General features: G+C 40.8%; 1 protein-coding gene across 7 annotated transcripts in view; it reads right to left on the bottom strand.

Moving 5' to 3' along the window:
- Positions 1-27,351, bottom strand: part of LOC121357871 (mothers against decapentaplegic homolog 2) — a 76,754-nt gene extending 49,403 nt beyond the window's left edge. For 6 of the 7 annotated variants that reach the window (XM_041475560.1, XM_041475559.1, XM_041475558.1 and 3 more), the window contains exon 1: positions 27,055-27,345. In XM_041475560.1, coding sequence (XP_041331494.1) covers positions 27,055-27,290 — 236 coding nt within the window. In that variant the 5' untranslated portion in view covers positions 27,291-27,345. Of the gene's footprint in view, positions 1-27,054 lie in introns of all 7 variants that reach the window. The other variant, XM_041475562.1, reaches the window with a different exon arrangement.
- Between the last annotated feature and the right edge of the window lie 340 nt (positions 27,352-27,691).

The raw sequence follows: 27,691 nt of genomic DNA, 5'->3' as shown, positions 1-27,691 counted from the left end.
GAGCTGTGCTTTCACCCTTGGGTGTGTGGCAGGGCTGGTGTGGGCTCCATGGCCAAGGTGCACGGGAGTTGGAAGTTGACTCCGCAGGGGCAGCAGGACCTGCATCTCATCGCCAGGCAAGTCGCCACCGGCAGCAAGAACCACCGAGGGAGCCAAGAAATCATCCTCCAGATCGCCTACTCCTGAAGCCTGCAAGGCTTTAGAGACAATTACCGATGCTCTGCAAAATAGACAACCACATTGCTATGTTCCAGATAAACCTTTTTTCCTTGCAGTTTTAGGAGAAACGCTGAGACTGTATGGCCTCATTTTCCAATGGGACTCCTCTCAAAAAGATCCTTTGTTAATAATCAAATGGATTTTTCTTTCTTACAGGTCACCAAAGACAATCTTCACATCTTTAGAGATGATATCTCGGATTATTATCAATGGCAGAGTTAGGCTTCTTTCTATAGCAGGTGGAGAATTTGCAATCATCTATTTACCTATGCCTAAATCCTATTTTGATTGGGCAATGCAAAAGTCAGAAGATTTGCTGTATGCCTTGTTAGATTTTCCAGGTGTTTGTTCCATTCATTATCCAGCACACAAATTGATCAAAGCTAAATTATGCTACAAAGAAAAACCCCTGATCAGTGAAGAATCTTTAGATGCAGTTACTCTTTTCACTGATGGGTCAGGACAAACACACAAGGCAGTAGTTACATGGCAAAATAAAGATACTAAAGCCTGGGAACAAGATGTTCAAAAAGTCGAAGGTTCTCCTCAGATTGTTGAATTGGCAGCAGTTGTAAGAGCATTTCAGCTCTTTCCAGAACCTTTTAACCTAGTCACTGATTCAGCATATGTTGCTAATGTTGTTAAGAGAATTGAAGGGTCTGTTTTAAAGGATGTTAACAATGACAAGTTGTGTCTTTGGCTGTTGTATTGCACTAGTTATTTAGTTATTTTGCCTTTTGTCCTATGTAAGATCGTGTGGGCTGGGGTCCATAGCTAGCCGGATTGGACCCGAACAGCCCGTCAGACACGGATTCTTACATTTGGCTTACCCGTCTTTATCAAATTTTGTTATACAGAAATAATCCTTATTTTGTTTCTCACATCAGAGCTCATTCTGATCTCCCAGGATTTATGGCAGAAGGAAATGCACATGCTGATGCATTGACAATTGGCATCAGCAGAGTCTGGGGAAAGGGTTGCAGCAGACATTGAAGATTCCACTTCAGTGCTTCCTGCAGCTATCTTGCCTAACATTACTGAACACGCTAAATTGAGTCATGCCTTTTTTTACCAAAATGCACAGGCACTCAATCGAGATTTTCACATCTCCCTAGAGCAAGCACAAGCCATTGTATGCGCTTGCCCCGACTGCCAGCTTGTCCAACCTATCCCTTCTACAGGAGCAACCAACCCACGGGGGTTGGAAAGTTTGCAGAAATGGCAAACAGATGTCACAAAGTACCCTTCTTTTGGGAAATTTAAAAATATCCATGTCTCCATTGACACATTTTCAAATGCAGTTTTTGCTTCTGTACATACAGGAGAAACAGCTAAGCATGTTTGCCAGCATTTTTCACAAGCATTTTCCTCATTAGGTGTCCCTCAAGAAATCAAAACTGATAATGGTCCTTCATATGCTTCACAAGAATTGGCCACATTTTTAAATAACTGGGGTGTTCACCATACGTTTTGTATTCCCTACTCTCCCATGAGTCAGGGAATGGTAGAAAGAACACATCAAACTCTAAAATTCATTTTTAGATCAGCAGAAAGGGGGAGGGGCCCAGGACACACCTCCAAGGAGGTTGAATAAGGCTTTGTATGTTTATAATTTAACAGTTCTGTAGAAGAGCCTGATCCTCTTATTTACAGACATTTCATGAACAACAAAAAAGCAAAACTGAAAGAGCATCCCCCAGTTTTAATTAAAAATCTAGCATCAGGACAAATAGAAGGACCATATGATCTTATAACAGGGGGAAGGGGTTTGCATCTATTTCTACAGATAAAGGACTCAAGTGGCTGCCAGTAAAAAACGTGAAACCATACCACCCATCAAAGGCCGTGGACGCTTCCACATCAGCCAGTGACCCCGCGAGTGGAAGCCAAGAAACAGGCACCCAAACATGAACTACACAGAATCACCCAGAGAAAACTGTCTGCCAGAAACAGTTCAAGAAAAGGAGTTGTATTATTATGCATGCTGCTTTTACCCTTTTGTTTTTATTTTTGCAGTGAAACTTTACCTGTAACTCAACCAAAGACAAATGTTTGGGTTTTTTTAGCCAAGTCCGCAGGTTCCGACACCATCTGCTTGTCCAACACAAGCCCTGATAAACCTTTTACAACTTGTTTAGTTGGAGTGCCTTTCCCAGAAGGTTTTGATAATGTCACTTTTGATAAATATTGGCCATATGATGATCACCACATTTCCCCAACTCCCAGCCCAAGACACCAAACTTATATTGATAATTTTAAAGTTGATAAATCTGACCTTCAAGAATTAGAAATTTTAGGCTCATTAACTATGGACACTTGTTATTTGTTTCATTTTGTAGGAAAAAATGGGCCTCATCTAAATGTTACTCCTTATCACCCAGTTTATAGTAATATGACTTCTTGCTGTCATCAAATTAAGCTTCTTACATATGATGAACCTCACACAGATCATTTTAACAAACTTCCAATTCGATTTCCTAAAGGAATTTGGCTCATCTGTGGAAACAGGGCTTGGCAAGGTATTCCCTCAAAACTAGATGGTGGCCCTTGTGCCCTGGGACAACTTACAATAATTGCTCCCAGTGTCAAAAAAGCAATCAAAAAGAAAAATAGAAAAATAAGATCTTCCTTGGGGCATCATTTTGAGGGCAACTGCGATAGTGATTTTCACCCTTGGAACTCTGGAAAATCAATTGTTACAAGCATTTTTTTGGCCTCAGCGAAGTTCTTAAATTGCATTGAAACAGTTAAACAAATTAGGGTGTTGGCTCAGTAAAGAAGTAAATGCCACCTGTCCTAGATTGCAAGGCAATATGTATTCTATTTGCCATCTGTTAGAGGTGTGGCAGCTATCTTCTGTTAATTGCACAGTTTTCCTTATCTCTTCCACAAACCAATCCTCCCTCCAGGGAGACATCTGCTGTTAATGGGCTATTGAATGCCACTGCATGACTGGTAAAAATTACAGCATCCCATTGTGAGATGGTCCACCTAGAGGGAGGAGCCAAGCATTCCTAACTGGATATAATCTGAAATTTTTGGAACACCAGCATGACTTCTCCACTGAATTCCCAGAGGAACAACTGTCTTTTCCACTGGATCTTCAGAGGAAGACTACACCCTTCTATAGGATCACTGCTCCAACAGAACCACATCTGCCACTCCAGGAGGACTGCAGCCACCATTCCAATTGGACTGCTAGCAACACCCTGACCAACAGGGTGTCAGGTTGTATTCTGACTGTCAGTGATTTTTCTTTTGTATTATTGCATGTATTTTGTGGGTTTTTTTCCTTTTCCTAATAAATTGTATTTCTGACTTGGAGTCTCTCACTGGTTTTGCTTTCAAACCAGAACACCACCTCTGCTATGATTAGTGATTTGCTAACAGATGAAGAGGGAGTTAGACATGCCACTTTACAAAATAGAGCTGCTATTGACTTTCTTTTACTAGCACATGGGCATGGCTGTGAAGATTTTGAAGGATTGTGTTGTATGAACTTGTCTGATCATTCTGCTTCTATTCATAAACAGCTGCAAAACTTAAGAGATTTAGCTAACCAAATTACAACAGATGAAACATCTTGGCTAGATAGTTTGTTTGATGGCTGGAGCTTTTCACTTTGGCTGAAGGAACTTTGTAAAATAGGCTTGATTGTTTTAGTGGTGATAATTGTAATTATATTAGTGGTACCCTGTGCACTTCAATGTGTGCAGAGAATGATGAATAAGACAGTTTCTAGCATCTTTGTTGTTCATCAGAACGGGGAAGATGTTGGGAAGGATGAAAGTCTGACAAGAAAGTTTAACAGATATGTATGCTTGGCAGAAAGATCTTTTAATGTAGAATCTGAGAATGAAATAGAGATGGAAGCAAGTTTTGATATAGAAGAATAATAGAAGTGTAGATTGAGGTTTGCTGAGCCAGTCTTGCTGGACAACTAAGAAGGCAAAGGTTATGTCAAACTGGAAAGAGGTTTTATTACTTAGAGCAAAGGATAAGCTGACCACAAACAACAGGATGGTTTTTACCAAGCAGAAAGATACCACGGGCAAACAAGACATGTCGATGCGGCAAGTAGAAAAAGAGTCTAAGAATTTTCCACTGCAAGAAAACTGAAAAACAACTTTAAGCTTAAACTGCAACATACTAACTCATGTGATTGGATAGTATTAACCATAATATGGTAATGATAGTAGTTATTATAGGCTATGGGTAAAAGTAAAGGTATAGATTGGTTCTTATGTATTAAGATGCTCAGCAAAGAAAAGTATATAATGCAATGTAACCAAAACTAAAGGGATTTCAAGCTTCTCTGCAGCCAGAGCTGACAGCTGTAGGCACAGGCTCTGTCACCCACGACCCTGGACTGTTGTAACATCTTGGATACAATAAATTGCATTTTAAAGAGCCGCCTGAAGTCCCACATCTCTCGTTATGGCTCTTACACTTGGGGCAGTCAATTCCAGGTGTATTGGACACCTCTCCAAATGAAAGCAAACTGTGGCCTGCACTCTGCATCCAAAGGAATTGAGAAAAATGCATTGGCAATGTCAATTGTAGCACACCGTCTGGCTGTCTTCGACTCCAGTTCATATTGGAACTCTAATGTCTGTTACAGCAGCACTCAGTGGTAGCACTACTTCATTTAGGCCACGATAGCCTACTGTTAACCTACACCCTGCATCAGACTTTGGCACTAGCTATATGAACTATTAAAATGCAAGTGAGTCTTGCTGATCACTCCTTGGCTCTCCAGTTGATGAATCAGCTCACGGATGCAAGCTAGGGAGTCTCCGTTTGTGCAATATTGCTGCCAGTACAATGTCCTGGCAATTGGCTCCTGCTGCTCTTCAACCTGCAGCAATCCCAAGATGAAGGGATCTTCTAAGAGGCCTGGCAGGGTGGATAATTGTTTGACCTTCCCTATATTCATTGTAGCTACACCAAAAGCCTATCAATACCCTTTTGGATCCTTGAAGTACCCTCTCCTGAGGTAGTCCATGCCAAGGAGACGGGGCCTCTGGGCCAGTCACAATGGGGTGATTTTGTCATCTGCCCCCTGTTAAGCTTACCTAAGCCTCCAATACAGACAATTCTTGGTATCCCCCTATCACTCCAGAGATCCAGATGGGTTCTGTGCCCCTGTACCCTGATGGCATCAGTGTACACTGTGCACCGGTATCTACTAAAACTTTATACTTCTGTGGATCTGATGTGCCAGGCTATTGAACCCACACAGTCCAGTATACCTGGTCATCCCTTTCCTCCTCCTGGCCAAAGGCAGGGACCCTCTATTCCTGTTCCTGGTCAGAGTACTTGCTGTCTGACCTTTGCAATGCCACACTAGATGTCTCCTCATCACGGTCAAAGGAAGTGATTTCACTTGTGTCTGGGAGATCGCTGATTGTCTTGTCTCTCTGCAGCAACTACACTGACAGCCTTCTCAGGCAGCCCCTTCTTAACAACTCTCTTCCCTCTCAGTTCACTGACACAGGTTTCCAGCTTAGAGGTGGGTTCACCATCTGACTTCCTCATGTCCTCCCTCTGGTCACAAAGAAACAGTTTGTTACATGGCCTGTGCTTGGGGCTTCCCTCTGACTGGGGCAGGAGAGAACTGATCTCTTGGGCTGCCCCTAAAAGCTGAGGTGCTGGTCTGTAGGGATGTGGAAGTACCCAAAGTTTCTTCGAAGTTTCAGTGTCTTCCTGGCTCCATCTCTACAGTTGGCATATCCATTTTCAGGTAATACATTGCTACCAAGCTGCTGGAATATGATGCAGGGGAACTTTGAACCACCTTCCTCCACAGGGCCATTGAGCAAGAGACATCCTCTGGACCTTTAGGAACATTATTTTTTAGATCACTATAGACAACTTGCAGCACTGCTAATTCTCTCAATAACTGGATACCTTCATCTGCAGTGGTCCACTTCCCTGGGGAGTTCACAAGATCTTCCTTAAATGGATATCTTGCCCTCACGCTTGAGAGAAGCCATTTCCAAAGGCTGCAAATTGCTCCTTCCTTCCCAATTCCTCTTTCAATTTCCCAATCATTAGCAAGGGATCCCAGCTGTTGGGCTTCATGACCTAACTGCTGACTGTCGGCCCCATTATCTCAGCATCAAAGCAGCCATGCAGAAATCTGCTCACCTGGCTGACAGCTGTAATCTTTACGCAAACCTTGAAGTTCTGATGAAATCAGGGACCGAGTAACTTCAGTTTCCTGTTTGATTTGCCTTAATCATTTCAATTTCTGTGTTGAAGGAGCAGCTTCTTGACCTAATCCCTCCTTTGCTGATTCTCCTTCTTCCTCCTTGGTTGGATGGATGGGCAGAGTCCAGTAAGATTAAGTTTAACAAGTCCAAGTGCCAAGTCCTGCATTTTGGCCACAATAACCCCCTGCAACGTTATAAGCTGGGGACAGTGTGGCTGGACAGTGGCCGGGGGAAAGGGACCTGGGGGTACTGGTTGACAGCCAACTGAACATGAGCCAGCAGTGTGCCCTGGTGGCCAAGAAGGCCAACGGCATCCTGGCCTGTATCAGGAATAGGGTGGCCAACAGGACCAGGGACGTCATTCTTCCCCTGCACTTGGCACTGGAGAGGCCGCACCTTGAGTACTGTGTCCAATTCTGGGCCCCTCAGTTTAGGAAGGACCTTGAGATGCTTGAACATGCCCAGAGGAGGGTACAAGGCTGGTGAGGGGTTTGGAACACAAGCCCTATGAGGAATGACTGAGGGAGGTGGGGTTGTTTAGCCTGGAGAAAAGGAGACTCAGAGATTACCTTATCACTCTCAACAACTTCCTGAAAGGTGGTTGTAGTCAGGTGGGATTTGGTCTCTTTTTCCAAGCAGCAACTGACAGAACGAGAGGACACAGTCTTAAGCTGCACCAAGGGAAATTTAGGTTGGATGTTAGGAAAAAGTTTTTTACTGAAGGAGTGATAAAGTACTGGAATGGTCTGCCCAGGGAGCTGGTGGAGTCACCATCCCTGGATGTGTTTAAAAAAAGACTGGATGTGGCACTCAGTGCCATGGTTTAGTTGAGGGGTTAGGGCATGGGTTGGACTCGATCATCTTAAAGCTCTATTCCAACCTAGTGATTCTGTGTGTGATTCTCCCTTTCTAATTGATGATATGGACCTGTAGCTCTCCTTATCCATATTTCTTTTTCACTACTTGAGCAATTACTGTAGTTGCTGTGGTTTGAGTCCCTTTCTCAGGCATAGTGTCCTCAAATGCAGTTTGGGTTCCTGCCTCAGCTACAGTCCTCTGAGAGTACTGAAGAGAGGCTCCGTAGGCACAGACCAGGCCCCAGTACAGGGTGAGAAGCTTCTGGTTTTCATTGGGGTAGGCAAGGCACCCTTCTTATCAGTTGACAGGTCAGTTTCTTAGGGTTATTTACCTGTTCAGGAGTCAAGTCCCAGGCAATGGCAGGTGATAATCTGTAGCTATGATATTTTATGAAAAATCCTTTCCTAGGATTTTTCCCCTCCTGAGGAGCTGAGGGCCTCAGGAAAGAAATGTAAACAATAACTATCTGCTGCTGTGGAATGCAACAGGTGCATCTTCCATTGGTCCATGTGGATTGTTTTCACTTGATGACCAATCACAGCCACCTGTGTCGAGGCTGTGAGCAGACACAAGATTTTTGTTACGCATTCTATTCCTGTTCGTTGTAGCCTTCTGATCATTCTTTTCTCTCTGTTCTTTTAGTATAGTTTTCATGTAGTATTTTAGTATAATAGATAAGATAATAAATCAGCCTTCTGAGAAAATGGAGTCAAGCCTCGTGTCTCCACACATGGGGTGCTCGCCTCAACAATAATCACCCTAGGAAGCTTCCCAAATCCTTCCACACATCCTGCCACCCAGGAACTGGACGGCTCAGGGCAGATTTCAATAGTTCCTCACTTAAAGTGTTTTCTCTTACACCAGAACAACATCAGATTCCACAAACCACATGATTTGTTAACCATATTAATTAATATTAATACACAGATCACATAAGGATGAACATGGACCACAGGAGTCTGCATTATAAAACCATTCACATCAATCTTGGGCAGGCAGGAGGAGGTGTAATCCCTCATTGTCCACAGAAGATAGCTCCCCCAGCATAACAAGGCCATCAACATAAAGCACAGAACCATTGCTTGTATTAACACGTTCCCAAACTCAGCAAAAGATAAGCTGTGCAGCTGACAAACTCCGTGTTCCACACAGGAACTTGTACTTGGCAACTTCTATTACTATAGCATGCAATATATATATAAATACATAAATTGGGTGCCAAAAAGGAAAAGCCATAAAAATAAAATGTCTATTGTCTAAGCTCAGTAAAGCGAGACTTAGGTATTGTTCAAACCCATAACAGAACCCAAACCAGCAAGAACCAGGCTCCTGGTTTTGGCCAGGACACATTGACCTAGGAGTTGGCCAAACCTCCACGGCGCATGCCCAGAAACGAAGGTCAAGTAGTGAACACCTGAGGAAGACTTCTTACTTCATTGAAAGACCCCTGCCCACAACCCCCAGAAGGCATGGCACCACAGAAGACTAATTATAATATGAAGTGCAAGGAGGCAGAGAGTGGGCAGGGAATGGGTGGACAGGGAGGTGTGGGCTTGCAGGATCAATGTCTACTTAAACCTGAAACCTGTCTTGACCAGGTACGCATGTATGGTGGAAATATCTCCCATGCATCCCAGCTGGAATAAAACATACCTGCTTTACAATCTTCATTGTCACATCCTAATTCTGCAACTCAGTTTTGGCGAGCCAGGCAGAAGGATCTCTTTGTCTTGCTGCAGGAACCCCAGGGAGTGGACATCCTAGGCGTGCCCCGGGTCTTTCCGGAGGACCTCTGCTCCCCGGGCTTGCTGCGGGGGTGAACAAGAACCCCTTCTATACAGCTGATAAGGTATGTTTTAGTGGTATTAAGGGGGGCCCAAGGTACACCTATAAGACGCTGGGAACGCCCGCACTTGGCTGAAGGCAGCATGTCAGAGACGTCTGACATACAGTGTTGACCTTTGGGAAAGGGTACTGGAAAGTTGGCAAGAGGGGGTTTCTGTTGACTGCACAGTGTGGCCGCTAGCAAGCTTCAGGGTAGGTCAAGCAGAACCTAAGGTATTATCAGTACTTTCTATAATTTTTCTGCTATAATCCTTACTGCTCCTGTATAAATCATGTTTGTTGGGATATATGGTGTTTTGTAACTTCGTCGCTTCAATTCTTGATAGTGGCTAGGTAATTTAAGTTTGTTATTTTCTTATATAGTGTTTCTTGAAAGCGTAATCTTTGGCAGGCATTGTATTTATTTTTGTGGTAACACTGCCCTCTTGTGTCAAAAGATACAATTGCAACAGATCAATAGTTTTAATAAAAGTGGCTGAAGCCCAAGCTCAAGCCCAAAGGGCCTGACCATCCAGGCAGGCTCTTTTTAGATGGTTTCAGCTCGAACCGGGCAAGTTTCTAAATGATGGGGGGGAGTGGACCTTTGTAAGGTGAGAGGACGGAACAGTGGGATGGGTGTACTTAGGAGGAATATACTTAGACTCAGCAGGTCAGTACCTGGCTTTTGATTGGGAACAATCTCCAGTTGAGAGAGAGCTTAGAAATCCCAATAGACAGGGACAAAAAGAGTAGTTCCCTGTTTTGTGTGTGGGCTGACAATCTTTTGTTGGGAATCGTGGTAGCATTCCGCCTGGGTTCTCCTCCGGTCCAAACAGTGTAAAAGGAAGTGGTATAGCATATCTCACAGGCGAAAGCCTACATGCTCCAGGTGTACCCCAGAGCGGCGATATTATAATTGGGAAGTGGCTCTTGCCAAATGTGAGACAGTTAACTTGATCTGTGGAAAGAGTAATCAAAGAGTAATCTAGTCCCTGAAATTAGGGATGTTTTCAAAGATGACTGGGAAAAGGTGAAAGATCAGTATAAGCAGAGGTTTCAGTGGAAATTAAAGAAGAAAGAAAAGGAAAAGGAAAAGAAAAGGGAAAGGAGGGAGAAGGAGGGAGAAGGAGGGAGAAGGAGGGAGAAGGAGGGAGAAGGAGGGAGAAGGAGGGAGAAGGAGGGAGAAGGAGGGAGAGAGGGAGATAAGGCGAGAGACAATGGGAAGCCAGCAGAGTAAGAAAGTCCCCAAAAGGAGTCCTTCAGGATGTATACTAGCCCATTGGAAGGAGATTGTGGGGACAGGAGGAACGGAGAGTAAAAAGGTTTTGATTAAATATTGTAATCAGTGGTAGCCTCTGTATAAATTAGAAGATGGGGCAAAGTGGCCGTCAAATGGGACTATAAAATATAATACCACGTTGCAGTTGATGCCTCAGTTTTTAAGTTTTATATTTTTCAGATTCTGTACTGCTTTAGTGTGTACTTCTGAGCTTCATATTAGGGGATAGTAAGCTCTCTTCACAGAGTAGGTAGACAAAACAATTCCTTATCGAGCTGGGGACCAAGGACAACTGATCCAAATCTCAGTCCCAAGAGCATAAACAATGGTGGACTGAAGAGAGAAAAACAAGAAAGATGGGACTCCGTAACCTAAAGCTATAATTGGACAATTAACTCAAATATGCTAGTGGACCAGAACTTATAAAAATGTGAAACCCCGTGACCTGTTGTCCATTTTGTGACCATTTTGGGTCCATCTTGGGTGTTGCCCCAGCTGAGCTCTTGCACTGCCCAAGGTGTATCCATTGAGGCCTTCTAATAAATATCTACTTTATTCTTTAACTCTGTCTAGTCTCTGTTCTAGGTCAGCCTTCACAAGGCATCACAGTAATGTTATTTTTGAGGCAGGAAGGAAAATGGGATGAGGCATCATATGCAGATATGTTTTTCACCTTGCAAAATCATCAAGAATGGCAAAGGGATTGTGGTATTAAACCATCGCAAGATCCTATAGTTTTAGCATTGGAAAAGGAAAACGGAGGGGTCCCACATAAATTAAAACTATGCTGTTCTGCCTGTAGTATTGGCCAGCGATGCACTAGAAACTATAAGATATATAAGGAAGGAGATTCTAATTTGGATGATTTATATAGACCCCCTCCTCAATCACTGGAGTTGGGTGGGAACTCAGAAAGGGCACCAACACCCCTGGGAAGTCCAGTATTCTCCCATACAAGGACAAGAACCAGGGAACAACCAGCAGTTTTGCAAGCACCCCTTTGAGAAGCAGTGGGACCAGATGGAACAATGATGTTACTAAAGGTTCCTTTCAATACCAATTATTTGGAAATATGGAAAAAGAATGTAAAAGATTACCAAAAGGATCCTATAAGTATAGCTGGACATTTCTGGTTAATAATAAAACAACACAATCCTGATTGGAATGATATACAGTTACTATTACATGCAATGACAGAAACAGAGTAACAGCTGATCTTAAAGGTAACGGGATTTGGCTGAGGAGCACTACAAAACACTACGAAGGGATTGGCGTGGTTTGACCAGGAAGTGACCCCCGGGAGAGAATGATAGAGACTGTGCTGGCTTGAAATTTTATACCTTGTGCCGGCACCACGGCCAGAAGAAGGGGAGGGCAAGGTGTCCAGCCGGCAGACCGCGGCTGAGGTTTTAACCCCTTTAGTGCTGAAACAATGGAAGCTGTAAAAAACACTGATCCTCCCCAGCTGAGAACTGAGAGGGGACGGAAGATGGGCAAGAAGAAGAAGGTTTGAGTAGGTGTTGGACTGAGAATTGAGTGTTAGAGGGGATTGAGTGTTAAGGGACTGGGGGGAGGAAGAGTGTTTTGGAGGTGTTCCATTGTGGATTGTTGTGTGTGTTTTCTTTTTTCCCTTTTGTGTCTATGTTGTAGATTAATCAAGTGTTGTTTTTTTCCCCTCCATTCCCAAGTTGAAGCCTGCTTTGTTCTGTTTCCGGGTCACATCTCACAGTAACCATTTTGGAAATATACCTTTCATGGGGGCGCTGGCACTGTGCCAGGGTCAATCCATGACAGGATGTGAAAGAATTCTTTCCCCTCCAGGATCTGAGGTGAGATGTGAATAGAGCAGCAAAAAGACAGAAATTGCTAGAATATCAGGGGTGGATTGCAAAGGGAATAGAAAAGGCCATCCCCAAATCCATTAACTGGTCAGCTTTGTATGCTGTCAAACAAGGTCCCTCTGAGTCTCCATCTGAGTTTTTAGATAGGTTAAAAGACACGATGCGTCGCAGTACACCCTTAGACCCAGAATCAGATATAGAAATACAATTGGTGTCGTCATTTTTAGGGCAATCTACCAGTGATATAAGATGCAAACTTCAGAAATTAAGACGCACAGAAGGAAGAAACTTGGAAATATTACTGCATGAGGCCTGGAGAGTGTTCAGTAACTGTGAAGAAGGGAATAAAGGGAAACAAGGAAAGGTGATTGCAGTAGCTAAAAAGGAGAACAAAGGTTCTAAAAAGGGGCCATCACCTCCCTGCCTGGGGAAAGACCAATGTGCTATATGTAAAAATTAGACCATTGGAAAAATGAGTGTCCAGAGCGCTGGGGGAAAGGAAATAAAGGGGGGCAAAGGTGGTGGCAAATGTGAATGAAAACTGACGGGAACCAGGGGGATCTTCCCTAGCAGATCCGCTGCTTATAATGGAGCTAGGGGAGGGAAAGGAGCAAAACCAGGTGAAAATTTTAGTTGATACGGGGGCAACATATTTGGTCTTAAATAAAGCTCTAACCTCTATGGGAGAAGATTATATAATGGTTAAAAGAGCCACTGGCCAAGCTGAAAAGGCTTATTTTTATAAACCACTAAAATATAGAATGAGAAAGCAAATAGGTATACACAAATTGTGGTATATGCCTAACTTACCACAGGCACTCCTGGGAAGGGATCTACTTGAACAATTAAATGCGATAATCAGATTTAAAAAAGGGCAGATTACTCTGGCAGTAGATGTTCAGCAATACATTCAAATAATGAGTTTACTTTTAGTTGATGTTCCCATAGAAGGAGAAATCAGTGAAGACATCATAGCCCAAGTGCACCCTAGAGTGTGGGCCACTGAGAAGCCAGGAAGAGCTAAAAGTGCATCACCAGTAGAGGTAAAGCTTAAAGAGGGACAATGACTGGTAAGAATAAAACAATATCCTTTAAAGAAAGATAGAGAAAAAATCCAGCTGGTAATAGAAAACATTTTGCAAAGAGACTTGTTAAGAGAATGTGAATCTGATTTCAATATCCCCATATTACTGGTCCAGAAACCTGATGGAATGTATAGAGTGGTCCAAGATTTAAAAGCTGTCAATAAAATAGGAGAGGATTTATACCCCATAGTAGCGAATCCATATACTTTGTTAACAGTGTTAACACCAGAACTAACTTGGTTTTACTGTTTTAGATTTGAAGGATGCTTTCTTTTGCCTCCCTCTCCACGAAGCCAGCTAAAAGATATTTGCCTTTGAATGGGAAAACCCTAAAAGTAGACGAAGAACAACTCATCTGGACTGTACTGCCTCAAGGATTCAAAAATTCCTCCACCATATTCAGCAATCAACTTGCCAAGGATCTTGAGCCGTGGGAAACCCCACCCGAGAAGGGGAGATTGCTACAATAAGTAGACAACATCCTGATTGCCACTGAGACAGAAGATGCTTACATGGCTTGGACGGTGAGTCTCTTAAACCTTTCAGGGCTCTAAGAGTACTGAGTGTCTACGAAGAAAGCCCAGGTAATGTGACAAGAAGTCATTTATTCGGGCTATAAGATTAGTACTGGGCAAAGGACCTTGGGACAAGCCCGGAATGAGGCTATATGCCAAACACCAAAGCCACAGACTGTAAAAGAGCTGAAAACTTTTCTTGGGATGACCGGATGGTGTTGCCTCTGGATCTATAATTATGGACTACTTGTTAAGCCCTTGTATGCACTAATCAACACCGAGAAGAAGCATCTTCAATGGGATGAACAAGCCACACAGGCCTTCGAACAACTGAAAAAGGCCCTGATGTCAGCTCCAGCTCTGGGGCTCCCTGACATGAATAAGCCTTTCTTTTTGTTTTCTCATGAGAAACAGGGAATCGCCCTAGGAGTACTGGCACAAGATCTGGGTCCATACTGTAGGGCAGTCGCCTACACTTCTAAGCAACTAGACGCGACTGCAAAAGGATGGCCAGGGTACTTGCGTGCGGTAGCAGCCATGGTGCTCAACATCCAGGAAGCATGAAAATTCACCTTGGGACAGAAAATGACTGTGTTGGTATCCCATACAGTGTCTGCAGTATTAGAAGTGAAGGGCGGGCACTAGCTTTCTCCACAGAGATTCCTGAAGTATCAAGCCATAATGGTAGAACAGGATGACGTGGAAATTGTGGTCAATAACATTGTCAATCCAGCTTCTTTCCTCAGTGGAAACACAGGGGAACCAGTGCACTATGACTGCCTGAAAACCATCAAAGCAATGTACTCAAGCTGCCTGGATCTGAAGGATACTCCTATAGAAGATGCAGAGAACTGGTTTACAGATGGAAGCAGCTATGTCCTAAATGGCAAAAGGCATGCAGGATATGCCATCACCACTTGCCATGAGGTAATAGAGTCAGAGCCATTGCCTGTTAATACCTCTGCACAAAAGGCAGAGATAATCGCCTTGACCCGAGCCTTAGAATTGGCCCAAGGTAAGAACATGAACATATATATGGATTCTAAGTACGCTTTTGGAGTCATGCATGCCCATGGAGCAATCTGGAAGGAAAGGGGGCTATTGAACTCCCAAGGGAAAAACATTAGACATGCAGAAGAAATACTGAAGTTGTTAGAGGCAGTACAGCTCCCAAAGAAAATAGCAATCATGCACATCAGAGCACATCAAAAAGCAAACTCGGAATTAGAGAAAGGAAACGAGCTGGTGGACAGAGAGGCAAAAGAAGCAGCAAGGAGAGAGATAAAACTGGAAAGAGCTTTCACTCCGGACAGAAAATTTTCCCTTGAGGGTAAGCCAAATTATAACAAAGAGGATCTGAAGCTAATCACAGATTTAGAGGGGACATACAATAAAGAAGGGTAGGCCTACACTACAGAAGTAAGGGTAATCATACCTAGCCATTTAATATGGTCTATAGCAAGAGAAGAGCATAGGAAGCAGCATTGGGGAGCAGAGGCCCTGTATAAGCACTTGACTCAGGACATCATAGCCAGAAATTTATACACTACAGTAAGGCAGGTAACCCGACAGTGTGATCTCTGCCTCTAGACTAATCCTAAAAACACTCCAAAACCAGAAATGGGCCAAATTGAGAGAGGAAATGGACCCGGTCAACAATAGCAAATTGATTTTTTGAAACTCCCAAGATAAGGGGGGTTTTGTTATTTACTGGTGTTAACTAATGCCTTTTCAGGATGGCCCGAGGCTTTTCCCACTAGAACCACTAAAGCTTGGGAGATGGTCACGGTATTAATCAAAGAAATAGTAAATAGTACCAGGATTTGGGGTTCCAGCTGTCATTTCCTCAGACAGAGGACCCCATTTTATTTCAAAGGTGGTACAACAGATTAGCAACACTCTGGGTATAGATTGGCAATTACATACCCCATATCATCCCCAATCAAGTGGACAAGTAGAAAAGATGAACCACCTGATCAAGCAGCAAATTGTGAAATTAAGACAAGAGGTCAATCTGCCTTGGCCTCAGTCTCTTCCTTTATCTCTCTTATGCATACAAACTAAGCCAAGGGCAAAGGAAGGACCGAGTCCCTTTACGATCCTATATGGGCGACCCTATGAGATGCAGAAAGGAACATCAGCCCAAGTGAAGAAACCATAACAGAATATATGATAGCCCTGGGGAAACAACTCAATAATATTAAGAAACATGTATTGGGAACCTGGTGTAGGGGATTAGATGGGCCAGTACATAATGTGCAACCTGGAGATTATGTCTATGTAAAGTCTCTTGCAGAAAAGACTTTGGAACCACAGTGGGAAGGACCATTTCAAGTGCTCCTCACCTCCTTCACCGCAATCAAGATCAGAGAGCAAGCTGCATGGATACATCACACTAGGATCAAAAAGGCTTCACAGTCACCATGGAGAATCAAGCAAGTACAACCTGGAAAGCTGTGGCTGTCACGATCATAGCCATGGCTGTCACAGATGTCAATGCAAGACCACCTGTGTATAATGCAACTGCCATGTATGTTTGTCATGGGAAAGCTTATGACTTTAACTCTCATGAGTCTGTGGCAGGTGTTACAAATCACAAATTCAACTATTTGGATGGAGAAATGTCCCAGGATGTAAGGTAAAGTTTGTTCGGGATGGAATACACCAAGGACCCATAAAACCCATTCAAATTGGTACTGAATGCTGTGACAAATGCTTAACCAACTGTTCTGAATCCAGGATTGTAGTATCGGAATGCAAAAATACAGAATTCAAGGTTGATTATAATAGAACCCAAATTTGTATTACATCAAATAGAGAAACTAGAACAACTCCACAAACCCTGACACCAAGAGAAACCATAGTCACCCAGGCCACACCAATTCAAACCCCAAAAGAAAAAATTCAACCTTTAATCACCAAAATAGGATCTTATGCTATTAAAAAGACAGGGATCCAAAGGCTACTGCTCAATCCAGAGTAGTCCCTAAAGTGAGTAGAGATGGCAATGCAAGTAAATGCTTCTGCTATTTGGTCAGAGTATACTCCATTCCTCAAAACTTCTCTTATGGAATGGGCCACTTGGTTGCAAAAGCGTGTACCTTATACAATCAAACGGAAAAGAGATCTTACAAGAATATTGAGACAGGACTGGGGGTCTTGAACACAATAGATTCAGAGCTATTAATGAATAAATTGACTGCAACCAGTAATGATATAGTTAAATTGCAACAACCCTTACAATCATATTTATTAGCATTAGGTATTAGCCAGTAGAAATTGTCCAAGATATTAACAGAGTGGGAAAACATAAAAGAAAGAGATCACAAATTGATAACCAATGCTCTGGGAACAGCTATTAAAAACATCTCTTTAGCCCTTGGTTTCATACAAGCGCAATTGTGGATGCAGTCAGTGGCTGCCTCAATTAATAGGGAAGGTGGAGAAGGTACCTTCCCCACTAAGATTTGCAAAATTATTTGGGACAATGCTTCTGACTTAGAGAGAACTCCAATCCTGGTGGGTTTTAGTCAATTTCACCTATGACCCTGTAACAAGTGTAGTGACTGCTTTTGTTTTAACTATACACAACGCATCAGTGAGTATGATTCACCCAATAGTCGCCTTAAGATTAAACCACGAAGGAGCTGTACTACATCCTTCTGAACATAGAACATGGGCATGAGAAATTGAAGAGAAGTAGCGGACTACTAATATAGTCATGTGCCATGAGAAAACAACTAGGGTTCATATGTAAGGAAAATGAAAATGATGACCAAGATATTTGCCTAGACATAGAACAAAGCATTTGTCACTTTGAAATTCACTCAATCAACCAGACAACTTTGCTTGTGTATATAGGTCAGGGTTGTGTATGCCTCAGAACAGCATGCTCCACTATAGTGGTGGATAGACTCCCTGTGAATAACACACAATCTAATTTGTGTATTTGCAACTTTATCGAAATTGAAGGATGTGATTTTTCCTATCAGTCACCTGTTATATCACATCAACATATAAAGGCAAAGTTGACTACTGTGCGAGACATATTGCCTGTGCCCATAGGGATGAATCTTACTTTGGTCAAACAGTTATTAAAACACAAAGACCTTAAAGAAATTCTTAAATAAATTAAAAACATAGGGAGGAAGACCTTGATAACAATACACCATGACACAGAGACAATAAAGAGTCTTTAGAAGGATATGGGAAGATACATCTCACCACTGGTGGGATGTACTCTTTAGATGGTCCCCTACTGCAACATGGTTTCTAAACTGATTGTGTCATCCTATAGCAGTTTTGTTCATTCTAGTTGGATTAAGTTTTGCTTTGTCTTTGGTTATGATTTTTTAGAATTTAAAACTGTCAAAAAGGATGGCCACAATGTCTATTGTATTATCAAATCAACTAGTCAAAAATAGTCATAGAAAATATGATAAGTACTTTAAGAAGCAAAAGAATTTGCATTACTTAAAAGAAAAGGGGGGAATTGATATGGAAAACATATATGTTTATGAAAATTCAGAGTTTTAGAAGCATAACATATTTAGATGGGTAAACAGAAAAATATAGCTTATTTAGCAAGTTTTCAAAAGTACAGAACACAGCTTGTAACAGGAATGTAACTTGTTAGGCAGAAACAATTTGTAACAGAACATATAGTTGCTAGGTAAATGTGGTTACTGACAACTGGTCAGAGAAGAGAGCCAGATAAACTTTCCCAGGCATTGCCCTGGGAAGTTTTGGGAAAGCTCAGAAAAAAAATTAAAACAATCTTTGTAGCTGGTGTTTTGAATATGTTGATTACATGTAAAGAGGTGCAAGAATGAATGGGTGGACAGGGAGGTGTGGGCTTGCAGGATCAATGTCTACTTAAACCTGAAACCTGTCTTGACCAGGTACGCATGTATGGTGGAAATATCTCCCATGCATCCCAGCTGGAATAAAACATACCTGCTTTACAATCTTCATTGTCACATCCTAATTCTGCAACTCACTGACCTACTAAAATTTGCTTGTACATTTCAGAATAAAAAGCCACAATTTGGGGAATCTTTTCTGAACAAATGCTCAAGTCAGATTACTGTGCAGCATTTGTTCAAGGTGATTTTCCCAACCTCATTGTTCTTCTGCCAATTTTTAAGCATATGCAGCAAGATGCGAACTTACTCCAGCTCTCAATTGTTCTGTTGTATCCTGCTGATCAGCTTCAAATAATGCAGCATGACAGAAGCCAAAGAAAGTTGTTCATTATGAGACTACAGCATTTTATACAGTAAATTTTAGTTTTCCACCAATCAACACTGCAACTCATTCAGAGTAATTAAACAAAAACAAGTAGTAAACAAAACATGGGAAGTTACTTTTATTAAATTAGCAGGTATAGATTACAAGCAGGATTAAATCAGTAGGGAGCCTATCAACTAGCTATTTGTGTTAAAAGTCGCAGCAGTAAAAGAACTGCAGTATGTTGTTTATCCTAAACACTCTTTGTAAGCTAACTGCCTGAGCAACACAACCAGGAAGGGTTTTTTTTTTTTCTGTAAAATTGCTCTGGTTGTCCTAAAACATTCACACTAGTAAAAACAGCACTCAGGTGTTTTGTTACAGTACCAAGAAAACTAAATTAGCTAACTTCTACAGAAGAAAAATATAATGAGGAGAGGAATCTTTGTTACATTGAATAGCTGGCCTGATATAAAGACAAATTACCACAGTAAACCAGGGAATAGTTTAGAATTGACTGAAGCCAACTAAAGCCTTGATTCCATTACTGGAGGGAAAATAAGTACTATTTATGAGATAATTTGGGGCTCAGTACTGACAACAAAGCACAGTCAACATTTTTCTTGAGTGACTAATATGTCTTCTTAATGGCAGCATGAAGGGCCAGATACAGATATTATTCTAACTAGAGCTTTATACCAGGATTCACTGAGCAGCTAAGTCACTAAAGTAATCACAAGTAGCTCCTTTTCATTTGCTTAAAACTCAGCAGTCCTAGCATCAGTTAACCTGACAAACAATAAATGGCATATAAAAATCAAGCAAGCTTTAACACTTATTTTTGATTCTGATTCTTCCTGCTTACTATTAAGACAACCCTAATGAGAAGCAACAGTAAATTGAACTTGCACAAATTCCAACATTTTTTCACCTATAAACTTGCTTTCCACATCACTGATACTCCAATGGGAACAATACCTTAAACTTACTCCCTAAACAAATAATACAGCTTATACCACTGAGGTGAAGAAATTGCATTATCCTACACCTTACAAAAAATCATCTAAATTTATAGACTGAAAAAATGACAGCAAATTAAAAACTTGTAAGGTTACCTGAGAAAAAGCACCAGAGCAAAGGCCAGAATCCACATCCCCTGAACCTTTATCCAGTGCTTCAGTTAGTATACAATATAGTCCCCAGAATTCAATGTTTTTTTCCTCCTGACTTGAGAGACAAGCTCCTTTGAGCTATACAGCATTTTGCTACTGGCTAAGTATCTTGTACATTTATATTTTTACATGTTGACCGACCTCAAAAGACATGCCAATACTTTCTGCTTGACACACCAACTCTAACAAATTATGTGGTTAAGTTACATGGCTTCCTGAATTGCGCAAGCTTCAAACTGGTAGCCCTAAGTATCTTTAATACTCTAAGACTTCCTTTTTCAGGATGACATCATTATAAGATGCTGTAACCTGAACTATGTCTACACTAAAGCTTAACCTTAGTTATAGCAATTCAGTTCTCATCACCAGCTGTGCAACAGACCAAGTTATCAGCTATATTTTAGTATTTATAATTAAAACTCAATTACACTTGAACACAATCGCTATTCTTAACTTCAATCAACACTGTTAGAAGGCTAGAAAACTTAAATCTTCAAATTCATCTTCTAAAGAATGACCGATTTACAAGGCTCTAACTGCTGTAATACACAGTGTCTGGGCAGTGCCCTACTGATGCACATACGGTCTTCTGTATACAGATTTCAAAATGATTTGGGTTGAAAAGGACCTTAAGACCATCTAGTCCGAACCCTCCCACCATGGGCAAGGACACCTTCCACTAGACCAGGTTGCTCAAAGCCCCATCCAATCAAGCAGAATCTCACAACACTGTCTTATTGATTGCTAACATCAAGCTTAGAAATTAAGTTTCATAGAGACTTGAAGTCAAACCTGACATGAATTTTTATTTCCCATTGTATGTCCATACAGCACCTAAAAGTGTTCTGTCAACCTAGAGTTTGAACATGTCATTTTACACATATGTAATTAGGGCCAGCATCCTTGTGTCTATAACCACATCATCCTGAAAATTTAGGAACTAAGAAGAGCTGGAACCATTTATCTTTGGGTGCAAGATTGTCTTGGAAAACCAGGTGCCAGCTTCTGCCACTCCAGCTCTGCAAAAGGCTCCAAGGAAATCAGTAGAATCTCTCAGAGCACTCTCATTCTCTCTACACACTAATCCAGACTGCACAATACAGCACTACAGAACATGGAACAGTTGAAAGTGGTCATTGTAAAATTATTGGAAGAAACGCTTAACACAGATTAAAAGACACTACAAAATGTCAGAAAAACACTCCTAAAGTCAACGGCTTCACACTCACCACTTTCAGAAACAACAGACTGCTTGTCTCACAGGATCACCTTACATTTTATGTTCAGGCAATGCAGGTGGACTCTATTCACCAGACAAGCAGCTGCCTGGCTGTTTCCTAGGCTGGAAATTCAGGCTGCACAACACCATTTACTAAGAGGAAGTCAAGAAGTTACACAGTAAGCTGCCAGAGGAGTACATACACATAGGGCCAACTCCAAGATGAAGAAATGTCACATGCAACAGGAAGCTACTGCAAAGCACACCATCACTCTGTCCTTATTGCCCTGTGGACACCAGAGCCTGGTGCAACGCACTTAGAAAGCACCAAGAACTTTCTTTAGTCTTTTACAGAGAACATAGAGACAATGTTCAACTCCCACCATAATTACAGAACTGAGAAAAGGAAGGACAATTTGATCCTCCTGCTATACCTTTCCAGTTAACACAGCCAAAGTCTTCACAGCACCATCTATCATGAGGATGAGGGGATTTTGAAGCTTGTTTTGGCCAACACTCCCCAAAATATCAACTATCTCTTGCCATATTTCCAGGAAAGATCTCTCTGGCTTTCTTCTAAAGCATTATTTTAATTGAAATTCCAACAAGAGAAAAATCACAGGGAGCTCTGCTTCATCCTCAATAATCCTGTCATAAGAAAAGGGAGTCAGTTTATAAACAAACAATTTACAAGCACATTCTTCCTGTAACCTCATCAATAAAAATACTATATTCTGATGCACTGTTTAAATAACTATACTTATTTTAGAAAGTTTAAGATGTTCAACTATAGTCTTCAAAAATTCATAGAACCAATTTACAGCTAAGTGAATGCATCCAGACTGAGATATGGTATATGCCATGAGAATGTTCTTTATATATAGCAACTCTCAACTTGTGAGCTATGATTAAGAATCAATGTCCATCCCCAACTTGAATAGTGAATTATCCCAGCTCTGCTACAAATTAGCAGACAGTGCAAAGTTCTGCTTCTGGGAAAACATACTTCACCTCTGTCTGGATAGCAATGTTATTTTAGGATCTACTGTGTCAATCCAACTGCCTGCTGTTGTCCCCTTACCTAATGCACTCATAGCTTAGCAGCAGGTATTGGGAACTCTCCTAAAACAGTTTCCAGAGGAACTTTCCCTTCCCCCCAAGTGTAATTGTTGAAACCACCCATTTCCTATGGCTTTAACCTGTATTGTTATACTCTAAAGCAACCTATTTTGGGGAAAGATGTTAAAGCTTGAAAACAATTTATTCTAAAAGCCACATTAGCTTGACACCTCTGCCCTACTGGTGATCAAAAGCATCCCTAAAACTAGGTTATTGCACGCAGCTATGTGATCACTTTCCTGACACATATTCCCAAGGAATTAAAGGAAACATGCTAACAAATAGCACAGGTTATATTCAAGAAAAACTGTGCCCTTTACACCTAATTTGGAAATTATTTTTTATTCAATTATGAGAAGAAAAGGCCTCGAAATGTCATAATTTTAAAATATTTTGTTCTGAAACAGCAGTCCCAAGCCAGTTATCCCATCTTTGCCTAGTTTACTTCTGCTGTTAACTCCTTTGTAGACACTGTGATCAGCACTAAAGTCCCATGTATGGAGGCTCATGTTAACTAATAAAGAGAGTGAGCCTTCAGAAAACAATTTTAACATGTACCATAAGCTATGCCTAGGCTGCTTATCTTATCCTTAGTGCCAACTCAGTGCAGGGAATGAAAAAAAGGGCTGCAGGACAAGCAAGCAAAGGAATAGCATTAGTATATTACAGAAATTCATAATTTCTTTAGAGAATTTTGACCATGTGAAATGGTCTTGCTTTCACATGTTTGATGAACTTTCACCAGATTCTGCAGTTTTAGTAGTAATACTTCATATAAAATAAATCCCTAATACAGTCATCACATTATACAAATGTTTGCATGGAAACAGAACTCAACCTGTGGTATGGATGTACTTGGTTACAGCTCAGGAAGGACACAGTCAGTTCTGCACTAGGTTTCAGACATATGCTCTAGAGGAACACAGGACATCATGAAGGAGTCTAAACTCAATGCTTCCCTTCGACTAGCTTTTTTTCAGTTTTAAAAACATAGGAGCTACAACATTCCAGGCCAACATTATCCCAAACCTGCCCCAACTAAACTCTTATTAGTTGTACATTATGAGGCATTTTACAAAAGCGAGTGCATTTGGCAAGTCTATTTAAAAGAAGCAAGAAGAAGGCATGAAGCATATCTATACTCTTTTAATGACAGAAAAGCCACACAGCTGATCACACCAAAATACTGAGATGATGAAACTAGTTTGTTTCCCTGCTTTGGATTCCAATACTCTGGGCTGTCATCACTGAAAGAACTTTTTAAATAATGAAGATAAACTATGAATATGCCATTTGACTATTCACTATGTGGCATGATTTGGTTTGTTAAAGGCTTGGATTTTAGCTACCACTAATTACAAAGTATTTATGGACAGGGCTTTGAGCAACCTTGCTTAGTTAGTGGAAGGTATCCCTGGCCATGGCAGGGAGGTTCAAACTAGGTGATCTTTAAGGTCCCTTCCAACTCAAACCATTCTATGATTCTGTGATTCTATTTCAACAGAGCAATCCATGATAATAAGGAAGAAACTGCTCCATTAGAAGACTCATATAAATGGTGAACTCACATGCCAACATTTAGTTTCAAGATACTCAGGGATTATGTGATTAAAATCCCACTGGTTTGCTGGGAGGATTCAGCAAGGCAACTACAAATTACTTAGAGGGCTAGTATCAAAAGGACCTCTGTTCAGCCTCTGCTCTAGATTACTGACCCACTTATGAAGAGCTAAGCATCCCTACTGTGCAATGCCAACACCCACTCCGTTTGCTTTTGCTTTCTCAGAACCTCTATTAGTCTGCATAAGAAGTTCTGTTAATTACAACATGAGCAGCTTTTGCATAGCACACACAGTAACAGCCTCACTCAGTATGTAGTCATCTTGACAAACAGCATAGGAACAGAGCAATCCTAATTCAACAGGATTATCAATGACATACAGTAATATATAATATGCAGATTACTGAAGAGGGAATTTAATACAACTTTTCTCCAAGCTGCTTTCAGTTTTGAGAAAATCTTGTAGGTGTTTAGTTGCTTTAGGTTTCAATGATGAAAAAGTATACTAAAGTACTGTATCAAACTCTCTGGAAATCTCCAAGGGGACCAGAAATTTGTGAAATCACAAATGAAACTTTTGTCAAGGAAATCATGCAGCAGTGGGAAACAGAAACATCCCACATTTGTCAATATCTACACTGAGTATTAGTAAGTAAATCTAAAGGAAGTTTAAAAAACTCACACAAAACCAAACACAAAAACCCTCCCCAAGCAAAACAAAGTTTGAAAAGTTAGCCCAGCTGCCACATCAGAACTATATCACAGCATCTTGGCACCTCAAACTTTCTGTTGACTAGGAAGGAAAAAAGTTTCAAATTCAGCATTTTATTATTTATCCTGGCTGATCTGCAGATCGTTAAGACATTCATTAAATAGATCTCAATCAGCAGTGTCGTTAACTTACTAAATCCAAGAACAAGAATCTCCAGAAGTCAATATAGTACTGAGTTGACATTTTTTATTTCCTGGGAACCCAGACTCCTGCTATCAAAGTGAAATAATATCAACAATCCAAAACCTAACTATGAAACTCAAGAATTCTGGCAACCCTGAAATAATCTCACCCCTTAATACCAAAGCCATTTCTTAGTTTAAAATTAAACCTTGTACAATTGCCAACATCACTTCAAGAGCTCTCTAGCTACTAGCTTACTCCTAAGGTAGTTAAGAAAAGTAAAACCTAGGTCCAGTACTTTTTACAGCTTACTGGAGGATAGAAGAGAAGAGTATATCACAGACCAGCAAGAACTACTGGTCATAACATGGAGGTTATACAGAGTATCATAGAGCTTTGTATTCAGTTTTAAAGAATTATTTAGTATGTCACACAAAAGGTCATGCAAGCAGAAGGACATACCCAATGTAGACTAGGAAAACAATTATATATTAGCATACTGTTTAAATCATCTAGAAAAATTAGACAACTGTTCTTTTGAAATATGAATATTTACTGCCCCAGTACCCTTGAAGGAGAGCTCTAGAAGATAGATACACATTTTATATCAAGTGAATCTCTATATGGGATATTTAGCTTCTGTCATATGAAACACCTCACAATTAAAGCATTTTGTCTTTATCATGGTAAAGACTTGCTAAATACAGTCATCTTATGTCAAGTCAAGAAATACATACCCCTACACGTTCCAATCTTAGTCTACTGATATACACCAAGACAAGAAAGAGCTAATATTTTATTTCCGATTGTTTTCCAGCCAGCAAAAGGAAGAAAGCAGAAGGGAAACCCAGAGAATTTTGGAACTGCTCTAGGGAAGAAAATACAAGCAGAGGGCAGCATTAGAAACAAAAGGTGGATAGAAAAGAGAAAACACAATTAAAGTAGTCATTATTCAGAGCATACTCATGATTTTCCCAAACAGCTGTGTCAAATCTAAAAGAACACTAGAACCATTATAAGAGCTATAATACATTTGATATATGGAAATCATTAGTGACACCAGTCAAACCTAGTTTGTGCTATGATTAATAAAAGTTTAAAAGTAGTTGGGATGAACATGCTAATACAGAAATTAGGGTCATAAACCAGAAGCAGTTTCTCTCCCCTAGAAATTATTTTAAGTGTCAAGGCACTAAATGCCCAAAATATTCCCATGTCACTAGATCCTCTTTTTCATAGAAAAACACACCCATGAAGTGATTTGATACTTGTGTTGTACACAATGAGCTTGCACAGGCACCTTAATGGTATTTCTGTAAAACATGAATGGAAAACAGACCACATTATTCTTAAAAACATAACCCTTGCCCCTCGCACAGCAGTTGCTATGAATTAAGTTGAGAAAGACAAAGCGGTAAAATGCAAGTTATTTACCTATATGTATATACATATCAGGAGTGGAAGAACAGTTCTAGAAATATTTCAAGTTATTCAATAAAAAAGCATTTACATTACCCAATAACAAAGAATTAACATAATCTTCAGACAGTGTGCCTCCAAAGACAAAACTTCAAAAGAGAGAATGGATACAGCTTGTACAATTTAACTGAAACTACCAGACACAACAGAAAATAAATAGATGACTGGAGTGTTGACCAAGGAAAAACTAGTCTTATTTTTAAAATGAAAGTTCAAGTATGCTCCTCTGATTATAGACAGGTTTATTAATTAAAACCATGAGGCAGTGCTACAAACTAAGAACTGTGCTAGGTACCACCAGAATACACAGAATTTGAATCTAAGTAGCAATGAAAATTGAAACAAATGTATTATTAAAAATTGTAACTTTACAAAGCATGTGATTCAGTTATGAGCAAGCACTATCTAAAACCAAAAACAGATTTTAAAGAATTTGTAAAGAATCAAAGCATGCAACTGATTTTTCAGTCATTTGTTCAGCTAGCCTAAACATCCATTTATTTATTTCCTTTGTGGTTGTAACAATTTTAAACAAAGCACTTACCTTGGAATTGTCACACATTTTGTACTGCAGTTCTGAGTGGTAATAGCCTTCTCAAGCTCATCCAGCTGTCCTGTTTTCTTTAGCTTCTTGACCAAGCTTTTCACTGCTTTTTCACACCACTTTTCATCCTGACCATTCTGCTCACTACCAGCAGCCCCTCCAGAGCCACCAGCAGATTTTTTCCACCCCAGAAGTCTCTTCACAACTGGTGGAGTGAATGGCAATATGGATGACATGACTTTCACCAGACAGAACACTCAGCAAGCAATAAATTTAAGAGATTCCCGTCTGATCCCTAAAAACACAAACCAAAACAGACACATTAGCACTGAGGTTTCACATGAAACAAATACCTTGCTTCAGACTTTTTATTACCAAATGCCATAGGACCCTGCATCCTAAAATAAGTCAGATATGTCTGCATAAAGGTTAGGTACTTCACCAATAAAATTCAAATGCAAGTTTGCTGCAGACTCTTCAGCAGTTAGCACAGACTAAGGTTACTGTTGGATTAGACATTTAATTTTTCCTCAAGTCTTTCCTGGCTAAGTCCAGAAAAAAAAAACAAGTTAACTCTAGTCTAGCTTTGCACCTAGGCTGACTGGATCTATTAATTTATTAAAATTTTCCACAAGTG

The sequence above is a fragment of the Pyrgilauda ruficollis genome, unplaced genomic scaffold (genome assembly GCF_017590135.1).
Source record: "Pyrgilauda ruficollis isolate IOZ18807 unplaced genomic scaffold, ASM1759013v1 scaffold351, whole genome shotgun sequence".
Taxonomy (NCBI): domain Eukaryota; kingdom Metazoa; phylum Chordata; class Aves; order Passeriformes; family Passeridae; genus Pyrgilauda; species Pyrgilauda ruficollis.
The sequence above is the reverse complement of the archived record's forward strand: the minus strand, read 5'-3'. Positions and strand labels throughout refer to the sequence as shown.